Below are 15,644 nucleotides of genomic sequence, written 5' to 3'. Positions count from 1 at the left end.
CTTTCCTACTCTGCCAGAATGATCATAATGCCCCTACTCTGCCCTCCACATTTCGGCTCCACGCGACATTTCAGTGTGCGGAGTCGGATGGCTGGGGGGTAAAGTGGGGCGAGCGCGAAACACAGTAGAAGAGGACCTTTATAACCACATTCAACTATACGCCTCGAACATAGTCTAGATAAACACAAAGTCGTGTCTTCTTTCCAGTCACTACACTCACAGTACAATGCGTATTATTTGGCGCGCCTCGGCCGATCCAGCCGTCTACGAAGAAGCCCGCGTGGGTCGCGTCTTCAACCACCGTCGCCCGCGACGATATCCCCTGGCAGTAGTCAAGGCTACTTGTCTAGACGACATCGTGCTGGCAGTCAAGTTGGCAAAGGAGAAGAATTGCCGCGTCGCTGTGCGCTCCGGCGGGCATTCATGGGCTGCTTGGAGTGTGCGTGATGAGTCCATTCTTATAGATTTGGGCGATTACAAGCACTTGGAAGTGGATGCAGAGAAGCGCATGGCGCGAGCATCACCCAGTATGACGGGGAAGGAGATCAATGGAAAGCTGATCAAGGAGTATGGGTTGATGTTTCCCGGGGGTCATTGTCCAGATGTTGGCCTGGGGGGCTTTCTCCTGCAAGGGGGGATGGGATGGAACTGCCGGGTATGACCCGAAATCTCCAAGTATTATGGTTAACTGACTTGAAGAAGGGCTGGGGTTGGGCGTGCGAGAGAGTCAAGGCTGTCGATGTGGTGACGGCAGAGGGGGAACTGCTGCACTGCAACGAGAATCAAAACGAGGATCTCTACTGGGCCGCTCGAGGTGCCGGTCCGGGTAAGCTCTTAACCTACATCATCAATTCATCATGCTGATTCTCGACCCATCCTCTTGGCAGGCTTCCCTGGTGTGATCACACAATTCCACCTTGAGCTCATCCCGTATCCCAAACGCGGGTTTCGGTCGTCTGGGTACGTCTACCCCATCAGCAAATATCATGAAGCCTTCAGCTGGATAGTCGCCATCACTCCGGATTTCGATCGCGACACCGAAATCGCTGTTGTGAGTATGTATCCTGAGGACAGCAATGACATCTGCCTCTTCGTGCTCCTCGTGACTCTAAAACACACCCCGGAAGAGGCAGAAGCAGCCCTCACTCCAGCCCAGCAGTCACGCCCTGCTGGCACCATCGGGGAATGGTTCTGCCGAGAGGACAGCCTAGAGAACCAATACGTGAACCAAGGCAAGGCAAACCCAGAAGGCCACCGCTACTGCGCCGAGAATTCCTACCTGCACAACGACGCGGACGTCCCTAAAGTCCTCGAGGAGGCCTTCACCACATTGCCCCATCGCAAGGCTTTTTCCCTGTGGTACGGGATGAACCCTTGTAGCCGCCGCGACCTGCCGAATATGGCACTCAGCATGCAATCGGATCACTACTTTGCACTGTATACGGTGTGGGAAGACGAGAAGGACGACGCACGGTGCCAGGCGTGGGTAAAGAACGTGATGAAGCAAGTCGAGCGGCATTCGGTTGGGGCGTATCTAGGGGATTCAGATTTCCAGGAACGACAGACCAGATACTGGTCCGAGAGCAACGGCCGTCGACTGATGGATATCCGCAGGAAGTGGGATCCTACCGGCAGGATCTGCGGATATTTAGACAGGGGGGATGTCTCGAGGACTAGGGGGTTGGATAACGTTCATGAATGGGAGACGGTGCCTTCCCAGCTATAGTACATTTCTATCGTTCAGATGCATTTATAGATGTATACTTTATCATACCTAAGATATCATTCAATAGTTTCATGCAGCCTGTGTCATTTTAGTTCAGGACTACTCCTAATTTTCTAACCGTTGAACTAAAGAAACATACAATGTTAGAAATTCTATTTCAGCGAGTCAAATCTTGGTCTCAAAATTCTCCACAGGCCAAACTGTTTTATTTTTTGCGGAACAACATAGGTTGATATTCTTTTCATTTGGCAGATTCTCCATCGAGCCACTAAGATGGGTTATCGGGCAGGTGGGGGAGATGTCGGGATGTCAGCTTGTGCCGTGCGGGGGTGTGGAGGGTAGCCGGCTGAGGACACTCGGTAGTGCGCGTCTTTCATCATAGTGCTAAAATAACCCTAGTGATATTTATCAAGGAGTAGTCAGTTGACAAGTTTGATACATATCAATTAAGCTCAGTACCTCTCTCCAGCCTCCTCTTCAAATCGATCAGCAGACCGTTGCCCAGCACAATGGAGGCGTCGCTACGAGACAAAGTAGCTATAGTAAGCGGTTCCTCCTCTGGCATTGGAGCTGCTATTGTGCGCGAGCTGTCCTCTCGCGGGGCCAATACGGTGGTCAACTATCCCTTTCCCAGTCTCCAAGCTGAAGCAGACACATTGGTGGCCTCTCTTCCCTCTCCTGCAATTGCCGTAGAGGCAGACATGTCCCGCGCAGACGCGCCTCAGAAGCTAGTTGACGCCGCCGTCTCTCAATGGGGTAGGGTTGATATCGTCGTCAACTCCGTTGCACTGGCAGTCAACAAGCCCTTCGAAGAGCAGACGCTGGAGGACTGGGATTTGCTGGTGAACATCAACGGACGGGGAACATTTCTCCTGACGCAGGCGAGCCTAAAACATCTGACAAAAGGGTCCGGTCGGATCGTCAACATTGCAAGTATTTCAGCGCGTGGGCCTCCGCCGAACCAGACAATCTACGCGGGGACGAAGGGGATGGTCGACTCCTTTACCAAGTGCTGGTTAGTGGTGCTACCATTCTTATGTGGTACCTGTTTGAATACTGAGCATACTCCGCAGGGCCAAAGAACTCCCTCCCAAGTATGGCTGTACCGTCAATGCCGTCAGTCCTGGTCCAACAATGACCGAGGGTTTCGCTGCTGCCGGCAAGGAGCAGATGAAGATCCTTCAACCAATCATTGATCAGACTCCTGTTGGGCCACGGATGGCTCAGCCAGATGAGATTGCCTATGCTGTGGCCTTTTTATGTGAGGAACGTGCGCGATGGATTAATGGTGCACATCTGATTGCATCTGGGGGCTTGTTCATTGATTAGTGCATTGAAAAAATCTTCATGCTCGGCATTAACCACTTTCTCATATCCACATTCTTGAAGGAGTTTAGACATACATAGCAATGTCTCGGATTGAAGGGAAAGAAGTTGTCTGCTGTAAAAGTAATAAAAGATATCACTGTATCTGTAGCACGACAGCAGGCGGGAATATGTTCAATCCTGACCAAGGCTTTGGGTCAGAACTCGCACGAACCTGGACCGAAAGCAACTCTGGACTTAGTGCCCCTAGTAAATCTTGTGAATAGAGTCCAAATATCTAGCTGTGCTAGTCATTATAGTTGGAAGACAAAGGATGAGTGGAGGGTATCAGTGTGTGCGCTGAAGAGAAAGCAGGGTGTGTCTAGACTCTAGACTGGCTGACCCAATCCGCAAATCCATATTCAACCCACCTAATCCGCACTTTGGATTGGATTTAGGTAGGCACTAATCCAACGCGCAACTAAATGGGTTAACCATACCCAATCTACATGGATATAGATAACCCATTAGGTGCATGTGAATGATGAGATTGTCACACCCTGGGATCCGTCTCTGCTGTTCTCTTCTAGTCAACTAATTTGGGAACGGGGTTATATAGTCCCTGGACTATATCCGATACTTGCCTGAGGCCTACCGACCAGGTAGCCTAACGATGCAACGATACAATGACCCTCCGGGGTCAAGCGGAGGGGGGGAATATGGCGGGTACGGCCTAGATAGATCTAACTGGATTGACATGGAGATTTGTATTTTACAGTCTCTAGGAGCAGATTGATATCGTAGTGTTAGAATCTAGGGGATTCAGGAGAGAAGAGAGAGAGAGATGATGATGAAGCTTACTTCTCTAGAGGCGAAGGGATCTATCTAAGCTAAGGAGCCCATCTGGGTCAAATGACCTGATGGAGACAAATCTGTCGGACACGTAGTTTTGATAAAAAAACGCCCTCCCCACCACCTCCTCGTGCGGATTCTGCCGCCACCAAACAAGCCGATTGGCAACACGTGCCACTTATACCAATTATGAGCTGCTAGGAATATTCGACATATTGTGTGAAAGATGCCAGAACCAAACCGACCACGCTCGGCGGTGGTTAGAAGCGCAGGCATCGCTTTTAATCAAAAACTAAATGCCCTACGAATGTCACAATAACGAAGAATGTGTCACCGCAAGGTTCAGTGAGATTGTGCGAGGCCGATGCAAGCTGAGTCAAGACCCAGACAATTCCAAATGGGACACGGAGTTCTACAGGGTCAGGTGTTACGCTTCTGGATAAATAATAAGATGACATCAGCCTCGCTGAAGAAGAAGAAGAAGAAGAAGAGGAGGAGGAGGAGGAGGAGGAATCCTCTGAACAGTTCACGGGCTTTGTTCTACCGGGGAGGTTACGACAGCTTAGTGATTAAACGAATGTCGGAGAGCATCATTTTTTACTCGGTATCTTTCAATAGCAAGATTTTGATCAATGCTCATCAGAGATCCATTGGGTGGTTGCAGATCGGCTAAGGTCAACTTTTTGGTCCGGCGTGGTGAAACAGCTTAGTAAGCCCTTGGCAGTCATGTGACTCTCGCGTAACGTCAAAATTTTATTTTCAACTCGCACCACCCCTTTCAAACCCTTTACCTTTACCACCTCACCACCTCTATCAACATGGCCACTCTTGCTTCGAATGTCAGTATTACTACTTATTAACTAATTAAATAGTGATTAGGATCAGAGAAAGCAGACAATTTACTAAAGAAGTGGTACCAGTGGTATCTTCGTGAGGTTGAGAGTGGAAAACTTGTGTTGCCTGACTACGAAACGGTAAGTCTTTGTGTTACTCTAATGAGCACTTTCTAACTGATTCCTAACTGGTTCTAAATTACTTGCAGAATGAAGATGATGAGCTGAAGATTTACTATGGTGAACTCTTCTGTCGGGTCCCAGACTGCGTGAGAGCTCAGGTGAGTATATTTACTGTCTATCTAGGTGCTTGCGAACTGGTTGGGAACTGCTTAGAAGAGATATACCGCGACGAATAATCTCCGTACCCATTTGCTCACCCATGACGGCATCAAACTGGAAGAGGGCCTGGTTGGTGGACGTGTCACACAGAAGGAAATGGATAAAGCAATCAGTAGGTAATGCCAACTGATTACAGAGTATTGGGAACTGATTAGGAACTGCTTAGAATTCTACAAAAGTCTTTTCTCTGGTGCGGAACCCCAGAAGCCAGCAGAGGGTAGTGCTTCTAGCGCTCAAACTGCTAGTCCTTCTACTCCCACCCTGCCCATGAAGAAGGACGGTACTGTAAGTAGTTCTGAACTACTTCTAAAGTGCTCAATAACTGGCTGCTAGCTGCTTAGGTTCATGTGACTAATATGCGCAAGAAAGTTGTTGAGCTTGGGCATAAGGTGCCTTGTGACTCTTGTGGAAAGCGCAATGACTACTGCAAGGACGTGAACAAATGTGATTATTTTATTCTCTTTAATTGTGGTTCAGTCTGCCCGACTCCTGCGTCTCAGGTGGACACAGAGGATGAACTAGGTGCTGAGGCCTGAACTAGTTTATAACTAGTTTGCAAGCAGTTAATAGTCTTTTCATTTTTCATAGTTAATAAGTATTGCGGGTTACTTCTTAAAAGAGTAGTAGGTTAAAGAGAAGGGTTAAGTAATTAAAAACTGATTAGAAAACAGTTGCTTTATAATATTAGTGAAAGTAAACTCTAAGAGTAAGTGTGCGGAAATATATATATATAAAGTGGTAAAGACTAAGTAATCATTAACCAGTTACTAAGTAGTTATAAACTAGTTATTAACTACTTCATTGTCGCTCCTGCATTTGAATTCGCCGCTCCATAAGATCTAGTTCTAACTTCTCATTCTCAAGCTGCTTCAGGCGAATTTCCTCCTCCTATTTTTTTAGTTCTATTTCCATTTTTTGAAGCTCAAGCTCCTGACGCCTCTGCTCTAAATTTAGTGCATTTATTAAGGCAACACGACAAAGCGCCTGTGAAGATTGTATAGGCCTAATTAGTTAGTAAGTACTAAAGAAGCACTTCCTAAGCGCTTAGAGATACTTACTCATTATCTTCTCTTTAAGAGGAAGACCTTGAGACAGCTGGTCTTTCACTACCTCTAAGTAATTATGAATTACTTTAGGCTTCAGAAGTACTTAAGGATATTAAGCATCAGCACTTACGGCCTCCTAAAGTAACTAGTTAGTAATTACTTAGTAACTAGTTAGACATTTACTTACTTTCTCAACTCATATGCCGTAGGTAATTTGCCTCCATATTTAATGTCCAATAAGAATGATGAATATTTAACTGCTGGAAATTTTGATACTGTAAGATATCATCCTTATCCAGTTTAGCAGAACTATAAATATTAGTATTTCTTAATATAAGTGGTTAGAAAGTACTTACTTCTTTACTGCCTCAAGTAATGTTAGATACTTTCCAGAGGCATATGACTTTTGATGTGATTGCTCAACTGCATTAGTATAATTGTGTAATAAATCAAAATAATAAGGTTAAATCTTAGAGCATGCTTTATTTAAGCCTGCTTTAATTACTGGACTTTTTTTCTGCTGTGCCCAGTTCCCAATATTCTGATTTTCATACTCTAATAAGTAGTTAGTAAGTGCTTAATAGGTACTTAGTAAGGGGGTAAATACTGATTAGTAGCTCAAGTAATTCATCATACTCAGCCTCTGATTTACAGTCTAATAGACTCATCATCCAGCTCCAAAGAGGGGTTCCCTGACTTCTAGTACCAAGTACCTTTAAAATTGATTGTTGAAAATGAACACGGCAGAATAGAATTATATGTTCTAACTGCCATGTTACATCTTAGTGTTGAGGATCAATCTCAGAGAGATATCGGCCCAGACCTTAACCAGTTACAAACTGCTTTAGAAATACTTAGAAACTACTTACCTGAGTATTGTTTGGAGTCCATATCAATAATAATACCATATATTCCAGAGCCATGAATAGGGTCAAATAAGACTGGCTGTTGCAAAACCTTCTGAATCATAGTAAAGACTCTTTTAAAGAGTAGATAATACCCTTCAGCAGAATCCAGACTCGTGAAGACTTGAAGTAATGTAATGACTGTTTAAGGACTACTTAGTAACTAGTTACTAAGTAGTTAGGAATACTTACTTTTACTTTGGTCAGGTAGAAATGTTGCAAAAAGCACCTCATTCATATCCTTTAAGCAAATCCGCTTGAAAGACATATCTACCTCAAATGAAGAAAGCTTAGCTAGAAGCTAAATCTGCTCTTTATAGGCATATAAAACCATAGTGCCTTGGGAGTCATGAAACACCTCCTGGACATAGCTCTAGATTCTAGATAAGTATATAAAAACTAGTTTCTAACTGCTTAGCAAGTACTTACCTTTATATATTGGTCCATCCTTTGCAGAAATATAAGCCCATTAATATCCTGACCATTTGGATATGAAAGCAGCCGTTATTTCTGAATAATTATAGTAATTCTATCCTTATTACAGAAGCTAGAGTGAATCTCTGCTAGTGTAGAAGCATTATATTGCTCACAGAAGGCTTCAAGCTGGGGACTTTGAAGGAATTGTGCTATACCAGCTAGTTAGTAACTTGTTATTAACCAGTTAATAAGTACTTACCAGTTGTCAGACTTGGGTCCTGAATTTACTGGATAATCTGCTTAACTACTTGCAGAATCCGTTCAGGTGGTTTAGTTGGAGGTGGTGGAGGATGCTTATGGACACTGTGAGATGTAAATAAGATATATAGACATTAAGAGATATCCACAGGGATTAAAGCATTAAAGATAACATAGCAGGGGGTATGCTTTAAGCGTCCAGAGCCCTGTGGATGATCACAATCTAAAATAATTAATAACTACTTATAAACTGCTTAAGAACTACTTACCGCAGTACTTTCGTCGGGATGATAGTGGTTTAAAGGAGCCACACTCTTCGGATGATGGTAAGATATCTTTATTAAAAAGATCCTCTAGAAATTCAAGATCAATAGCTGCATGACCTTAAACTGCCCCTCAATGATGCTTTGTTAAGAAATCATATATTTCATTAACACATCCAATATAGGGGGGATATTCTCCATGTACATTCTTAAGTAGTTAGTAACTAGTTTAAAAGTAGTTAAGAAGTACTTAAACATACCACTTATGAGTATCTTTTGAAGACTGGCTTGCATGTTGGGAGCTGGTTAAGACAGGCATAGCCCTTATTAAAAAGAGTAATCTTTGAGCAGTAGTAGCTATAAGCAGTTAGAAACTAGTTCCTAACTAGTTATATTAATATTACCTGTAGGCATTCCGCTTGCGAATATCTGACTCAAGAATTTAAATCTGACACTAAGATTCCTGAATTTTTTCCCAGATAGCCTCATCAACAGATGTATGATGACAAGATAAAAGAGATGGGCTAAGATATTCACATGCAAGAATACCAGAGCATTTCCAGGTCCATTTTTTAACCTGGCATGATAAGAAAGGACAATAAATAGGATGTTTCTGTCCATAGCTCTGCTTCTTAGCATATTAAATCTAAGCAGTTAGTAAGTACTTATAAAGCACTAGCCTGTACTTACTTCATATGGTATCTGCTCCATTTCAGTCTGTGAGCGTCCCCCTGCTGCAACAACATATGTATATCCATGGATATGACTAGTTGGATACTCTGGAAGGTCATCAATGTACTCAAGTTTGAGTGTTATAAGGGGAGAGTTCTTTGCATTAGTAAGAGGGATAGGTATGGTTGGTTCCTAACTAGTTAGTAACTGATTAAGAACCGCTTCTCGTAGAAAGGGGAAATATACTTCTATTTCTTGGTCGGTATTCTCCCATCTAAAGAGGTCATCATCAAGACAGATACTAGGCTCAGTAGGTTCCATGTTTAAACTGCTTAAAAACCAGTTCCTAAGTGCTTAAAGAAAATACTGATATGTAAAGATAAAATAAGTGAAGGTAAAATGAATTCTGGCTACTAATGTAAAGTATTAAATAGGTCACGCGAGATCAAGCTGCTGAGTAATTGGCTTGGCGATTCACGTGTTAGGGGTATGGGTCACGCGAGACTTCAGAGTAGCTCAGTTGACCTGTGTACACATGGCAAAGTCCCATATTCATGGCGTCGCAGACAGTCAGCGGTTAGTAATTCAGTGAAGGCGCTGTGGGGCAATTGGTAAGTGCTCGAATAAATAAGCCTATCAGGGTGGAAGAACCGTTATTAGGAAGAGCCAGCGAAATGACTGCTCAGCAACTCTGACCATTGGATGGATAGTAAAATCATCAGGTTTCACCCTAGATCCGGGATTAGCCATCGTTGCTAGACTTCTGTGCATCCCAGTGTATCGGCCAGAGAAAACACTTAGAGACGACTGCGTTTGATTGATCACCGCTCATCTGAAGGGGCATATAGTTTGATAGACCGCAGCCAACCAGGTAATATGACCCCATCTCAGGCAGTCAAACGCACATGGCTGGCTGATAACGTAATCGGTAAGCGAGTCGGCCATGTAAGCGAGTCGGCCACCCGGTCAAGGCATATCCTAGAATTCTGATTTACATACAAAAAAGGAAGTTATTCCACGTTAATCTAACCATTAAAACGCGCTGAATTCAGGCAGCTACTCGATTAGGACATCTTGTACGTATATGTCCTAAAACACCACACATACTGCACCGAGGTGGTGCCCGACGACATGGTTGATCATCTCCAGGCCCTGTATCACCAGCTGCTTCCTCTAAGGCCTGAACATGGTTGAATGCCTTAAGTGCTTCCTGGATTGTGAAGCCATTCAAACCATTCATTTGGTGTTGGTTACGCTTCTGCTTATTCTTTCGTCTCTCAATGGCCTGGTGAAGTTGAAGGTTTTCATGTTCAAGAAGAATAGCACAGTTCAAGGCTATCTCTGCACTTTTACAGATGTAAGATATTGCTGTCTGTATTGGTGAGGTAGGAGGGTTTGTTTGAAGTAATTAAGAGATCACCGACTCATGCTTTTTGAATTGATTCAAATTTATCGGTGTTTTGGTAATCGTAGATGTAGTGCCTTGACTGCTGGGACGGCTGTCTTCCTTGTAAAAGATAAGGCTATCCAGAACCTGGTTAGGATTAAAAGGGACTAATCCTGAGGCTCTAAAAGCACTCTGTATATTCATCTTCTTAAAGGCTTGGGCGTGGGCTTCTGGGTAGACGTCAAGAAAGTCAACCTTATCAATATGGTGATATCCTGTTCGTACAAGCCGTTCAATGAGGTTACTGTAAGCTCGTTTCAATGGTGAGAAACAGGCCACATCCAAAGGTTGACAGAGATGTGAGGAATTTGCAGGCATGCAAATAGGAATAATATCATTTTGACGACATATATCATCAAATTGAGGTGTTAAATGAGAGTCATGCCCATTAAGAACTAAGAGGCTATATTGGCCAGTTCTTCAGTCCTTAATATAAGGAATAAAGTGTTCTTTGAGCCAGTGTTCACCAATTTCTCGTGTTGTCCATCCATTTGATGATATAGCAATTCTCCATGGAGCTGGAGTATTACCTTCATACCAGGCCTGAATATGAGTCTTTGCTTTCAACACTAAGTATGCTGGTAATGCCCATCCGGAGGCGTTGATACACTCAATTGAAGTTATCCATTCTCGATTTCCCGGTTGTATAAGAAAGGGCCTTCCTTCACAGGATGATCGTGTGATTACCTTCGCGGTAGCCACCAGGCCCATAGCAAAGCCGGTTTCATCAAAATTGTAGATATCTTCATTGGCGATACCATAAGTTGATATAGCGGCTTGCACGCGTTTGAACCAGGCTTGAAGAACTTCAGGATCCTCGCATTTCGCCCGTTTATAATTGATTTGACGACTAAACCGACTTTTCAAGGAATCATGGCGGGAAATGAAGTTATATACCCATTTCTCTCCCACTGAGGAAGTTGTATCTTGACCACGTTGTTGGATCAATATTGTAGCCATTTCACGGACCTGGAAGTGCCTTGGCGGTGCACCACGTTGATCTAATGAGAGAATCCATTTAATAAGTGATTCTTCCTCTATAGGAGTCAACTTATGGGAATTGGCGCGGGTTTCCTTGCGAAATTTGATTCCATTCAAATGATCTTGAAGTGTTGACCGGGGGACAAAGATTGACTCTTTGGCGACACCCAAAACACCCACACCTGGCCGTTCTCGAGCCGAAAATTGCTGAAAGTTGTATTTAACTTTACCCTTGATTGGTTCCGGGTGGTAATTTCTTCTTCTTCTCGCTCGTTGCGGCGCAATGGGTGGTAAGAAGAAGAAAGGGGCCGTGGCGGCGGCGAATGCGTCACCATGGCCTGATCTACCCCTCGATACCTTCAACGACCTTGATCTACGCGCCCATTCGACGAAGCTACTAGATGCAGTATCTCAGTTGAAATGCACTGCGGAATCTACTAGGGGTCTCCCCCCTTTTGAGATGTTCTGGTCGCTCCTAGGCACCGTGGAGTCCCTCACGGTGAAGGCACGCGATGGCGACGCAGCCCAGCTTGCTAAAGAGGTCCATGATATCAAAACCATGCTCAAAGACACCGCAAAACGGATCTCCAGCGAAACCAAGAGCATCCAGCATTCTCTCGACGCGCAGCGTACCCTCCCTGGCGCCCCCGGGCGCACCCCCTACCGTGCGGCTCTGCTGTCCAGCAAGGCAGAATCCTCGCTCGTCTCCGATTGGATGAGACGGGCCCACACCAATGGCTCAATTGTATCGGGGGGGCATACCAGCACGGGCAGCCTGCCAGCGCCGGTTAGCCCCCAGCGAAGCGACCTGGAAATCCACATCCGCCGGACTGACCGCGCGGTGGTTGACCCCTTCCGCCATAAGGAAGGCGCGCTCGTGGAGCATGCCAACCGGGCTATCCAGGAATCTGGGGAGGCCATGATTGCCCACCGCAAGGTATCCACGGGCCGCGTGCTCCCTAGCGGAGACGTTCTCCTGCAGGCAGATAGCCTGGAAGATACCGAGCGACTCACCCGATCTAGCGCGTGGATACGCGCGTTCGGAGCCGACGCAGCTCTCAAGAAGCAGACCTACGGGGTAGTCATGCATGGCGTGGACTGCCACCAACTCACTGACGGCAAGACCGCTAACTTCATTGCGCGCCTGAAGGCTGATAATGCGGGCCGCCTAGCGGCCACCCCTACGGAGATCGTCTACGCTGGCTGGCTGTACGGGCAGCGGAAGGTAGACACGGAAAAGTTACGGAGCTCCCTGGTTTTAGTGGATTTCGATAGCGACAGGGCGGCGAACCGGGCACTCGAGCTCGGCCTCGCGCTGGATGGTAGGAACCACGCCTGCGCCTACTATGACCGGAACTTTCGCCTCCAGCAGTGCTACAACTGTCAGCTATATGGACACATCGCAAAGCACTGCAAGCGAACCACCGCCTGCCCCTACTGCGCGGGCAGGCACCCCCCCACTGAATGCCCGGACGCTAGGGATCGGGAGAAAGCCAAGTGCGCGGTCTGCGTTGCCGCCAAGCAGCCAGACGATGCCCACTTCGCGTACGACCGAAGCTGCTCTATCCGCGGGCACAAACAGGCCCTTATTCGCGCAGAGAGACTAAATGGACCCCAATTCCATGCCCCCGCGGCCCGATGGGCCCTGGAGACGCCCCCATCATCGATTACTAGCACCGACCCCGCGGTTAACCCATCACCGGCGGAGGCAGCGGCTCAGACAGACACAACCTTGGTCGATGCCCCCCTCACGGTCCCGGCACTCCCGCCCACGCGGCCCTCGATGCGCCCCCTCACCAGGAGCATGACGGGCCAGCCCAAGGCGCGCGCCACGGCTTCCCGCAGCAAGAGCACCCCCCGGGATGCTCACAGGCGGGAGCCTGACGAGCCCGCAGAGAGCGTCTCTACGGGTGAGGGTAAGCGAATTCGCCTAGCTCGGCAGGCCGGCAGGGAACGCATGGATGAAGATGCCCGATGGCAGCACCCAGAAGGTGCGTCTTTACTGCTTGAGCATGAGGGAATGGCCACTATAGCCATGGAAACGCCGGCGGAGCAGCGCCGGCGCTCCCGCTTCCAGGCCAAGCTGAACCCCGAGCTGGACCTAGTACAATCTGATATCACCCCCCAGGGCAACGCCCTCTCCTCCGCAGCCCTAACTAGGGTCAGCGGAAAGAGCAGGCGCCGCAGCCAGAGAGAGAACGAATCCGATGACGAACTATCTGCGGAAGTGGACCAGTTTGTTGACGCTAATGACCACGATACAGCTGAGCAAAGCTCTAGTGAAGGTACTAAACTATGAATACAGCGCCCAAGCTTCGCATATTGCAGGCCAACGTCTGGCACTCGCGCGAGCGAGTCATGATGCACCTCTTTAGTGAGAGAGGGGTCCAAGAACTCGAGATCCTGGCTATTCAGGAGCCGAGCATCAACCGGCATACCACGCCGGTTTCTACCTACTCGCAGGCCCTTGGGGGCCGGTTCCACGTTCTACTAAGGCCTACGGCCCCTGTGGACATGGCAGATGCCCCCCGGGTCTGCTTCTTTGTTAACAAACGCCTAGACCCGAAGACGTGGTCCGTACGGCACCACTGCCGCGACCTCAGCACCCTGACGCTCCGGTTGACGGGGCGGCACCCAGTGCACATCCACAACATCTACAACCCAAACCCGCAGTTCTCCCAGCAGCCTAGCGCGCTAGGCCCACTCCAGCAGGCGCTTGCGACCTCCGGTGACCATATCGTGGTTGGAGACCTTAATCTCCACCACCCGATGTGGGCGAGCTGGGGCTACCGGCACCGGCACGAAGCGGCGGACTGCCTAATTGATATCATGGGCGAGCATGGCTTAGAGCTGCTGACCCCGCCTGGCACCACGACGTATGAGAAGGTGGTGGCAGGTAGGCCCCAGCGCACGACCATCGACCTGGCATGGGCCTCCGCGGAGATGGCGGACCGGCTGGTTCGGTGCCAAGACCGCCGTGATTGGCTCTATGCCGCGGATCACGTGCCCATACTGACTGAATTCGACCTCTCGCTCGCGCCGCGCGCGGAGGTACGCCGGCGACAGTGGCAGGAAGCCAATTGGGAGGAGTTCTTGAAGGCGCTGGCGGCGGTACCCATGCCGCTCAACCCCCTGAACACCCCGGACCAGGCTGACCAGGCTGCTGAGCACCTAATACACGCCATCCTTGGAGCCGCGGAGTCTACTGTCTCCGAGGCTCGCATCTGCCGGTTCTCCCGGTCAGGCTATACAAAGGAGTTAGCCCCCCTGCGCGCGCAGGTTAACCGAACTCGCCAATGGGCCCGCACGGGTGACGAAGCAGACGTGGAGGCATACCGAAGGGCTGTCCACCAACTAGAACGCCAGAGCCGGAAGATGGCGACCAAGGCTCACCGGGAGCGTGTGGATGAAGCGACGCAGACCCTGGACGGCTTCTGGAAGCTGGCCCGTTGGGCCCGGCGCCGCGGAGAAGCGCAGCCAACCTTCACACCAACCCTGGTGGCGGGAGACCAGGAGATAGATCGACCCGAAGAGAAAGCCGCGGTACTCCGAGAGGCCCTGTTCCCCCCGCCCCCGGAAGCTGATCTGGCCGATACGCTTGGCTACCAGCACCCTGACCCGATTCCAATGCCCCCAGTGACTCAGGAGGAAATCACCCGCGCAGTCAAGCACGCGGCGCCCCTTAAGGCACCAGGCCCAGATGGTATTCCGAACGCCGCGATCCAGAGGGCTCTCCCAGTGGTTGGGCCCTATCTGACGCACCTCTTCAATGCCTGCCTCTCGCTAGGCTACTGCCCCAAGCACTTCCGTGAATCAACCACTGTGGTAATTCGCAAGCCAGGGAAGCCGGACTACACGTCCCCTAAGGCGTACCGACCTATCGCGCTGCTTAGTACAATAGGGAAGGCGCTGGAAGCCGTCATCGCCACGCGGATGAGCTACCTGGTGGAAGCCTACGGGCTTCTCCCCACCAACCACGTTGGGGGGCGGCGCGGCCGTTCGTGCGAGCATGCCATCCATCTGCTGCTAGAACGGGTGCATGCGGCCTGGCGCGCTGATGACCGAGTCGCGAGCCTGCTCACCCTAGACGTCTCCGGCGCGTTTGATAATGTGTCTCACCAGCGGCTTCTCCACAACCTACGCAAGCGGCGCATCCCCACCGATATCGTCAACTGGATAGCGAGCTTCCTTAGTGAGCGCTGGACCACGTTGGTTCTGCTGGAGGGCCCCATGGGCCGGTATAGGGTGGATACGGGCATCCCTCAGGGCTCCCCGCTCTCCCCGATACTATACCTACTCTATAACGCCGATCTGATCGATGAGATACACGCAGCCTTCCCCGGCCAGGTCATGGTCACAGGCTATATCGACGACATCTGCATACTAGTTTGGAGTAAGTCAGCCCTGGTAAACTGCCGCCGGCTCGAGAGAATACACGCCCTTGCGGAATGCTGGGAGGCGCGGCATGCCTCCCGATTCAACCCAGCCAAGTACGGCCTCATCCATCTCTGGTCCCGCCGCCGCGGTATACCGAGGCCCCTAGGCCCGCTGGACCCGGGGGCCCGGTTCCGTGACACCGAGGTCACGCCGGACCCGA

The 15,644-nt window shown here is 49.0% G+C and overlaps 5 protein-coding genes across 5 annotated transcripts, besides 3 other annotated features; all 5 read left to right on the top strand.

Annotated features, from left to right (window-relative positions):
• Window positions 1–226: 226 nt before the first annotated feature.
• NFIA_007490 (FAD-binding oxidoreductase) lies at window positions 227–1,726 on the top strand (the record flags this gene model as incomplete). Its single annotated transcript, XM_001263969.1, has 3 exons — window positions 227–655; window positions 703–826; window positions 888–1,726. 3 exons carry the CDS (start codon window positions 227–229, stop codon window positions 1,724–1,726), a joined length of 1,392 nt encoding a protein of 463 aa, XP_001263970.1.
• A 509-nt stretch (window positions 1,727–2,235) lies between these two features.
• On the top strand, window positions 2,236–3,055 carry NFIA_007480 (SDR family NAD(P)-dependent oxidoreductase; the record flags this gene model as incomplete). The annotated part of the gene is made up of 2 exons (XM_001263968.1): window positions 2,236–2,741; window positions 2,800–3,055. The coding sequence occupies 2 exons, from the start codon at window positions 2,236–2,238 to the stop codon at window positions 3,053–3,055; spliced, it is 762 nt and encodes a 253-aa protein (XP_001263969.1).
• Window positions 3,056–4,179: 1,124 nt separating this feature from the next.
• NFIA_007470 (uncharacterized protein) lies at window positions 4,180–4,456 on the top strand (the record flags this gene model as incomplete). The annotated part of the gene is made up of 2 exons (XM_001263967.1): window positions 4,180–4,307; window positions 4,345–4,456. 2 exons carry the CDS (start codon window positions 4,180–4,182, stop codon window positions 4,454–4,456), a joined length of 240 nt encoding a protein of 79 aa, XP_001263968.1.
• Window positions 4,457–4,701: 245 nt separating this feature from the next.
• NFIA_007460 (uncharacterized protein) lies at window positions 4,702–5,594 on the top strand (the record flags this gene model as incomplete). The annotated part of the gene is made up of 6 exons (XM_001263966.1): window positions 4,702–4,722; window positions 4,804–4,857; window positions 4,926–4,997; window positions 5,053–5,170; window positions 5,225–5,343; window positions 5,400–5,594. 6 exons carry the CDS (start codon window positions 4,702–4,704, stop codon window positions 5,592–5,594), a joined length of 579 nt encoding a protein of 192 aa, XP_001263967.1.
• A 3,954-nt stretch (window positions 5,595–9,548) lies between these two features.
• Window positions 9,549–9,580: a microsatellite.
• Window positions 9,581–9,787: 207 nt separating this feature from the next.
• Window positions 9,788–11,191: a mobile genetic element.
• A 139-nt stretch (window positions 11,192–11,330) lies between these two features.
• On the top strand, window positions 11,331–13,346 carry NFIA_007450 (uncharacterized protein; the record flags this gene model as incomplete). The annotated part of the gene is made up of 1 exon (XM_001263965.1): window positions 11,331–13,346. One exon carries the CDS (start codon window positions 11,331–11,333, stop codon window positions 13,344–13,346), a length of 2,016 nt encoding a protein of 671 aa, XP_001263966.1.
• A 92-nt stretch (window positions 13,347–13,438) lies between these two features.
• Window positions 13,439–15,589: a mobile genetic element.
• Window positions 15,590–15,644: the final 55 nt, after the last annotated feature.

This window comes from Aspergillus fischeri, genomic scaffold (genome assembly GCF_000149645.3).
Source record: "Aspergillus fischeri NRRL 181 1099437636249 genomic scaffold, whole genome shotgun sequence".
Classification (NCBI taxonomy): domain Eukaryota; kingdom Fungi; phylum Ascomycota; class Eurotiomycetes; order Eurotiales; family Aspergillaceae; genus Aspergillus; species Aspergillus fischeri.
The sequence above is the reverse complement of the archived record's forward strand: the minus strand, read 5'-3'. Positions and strand labels throughout refer to the sequence as shown.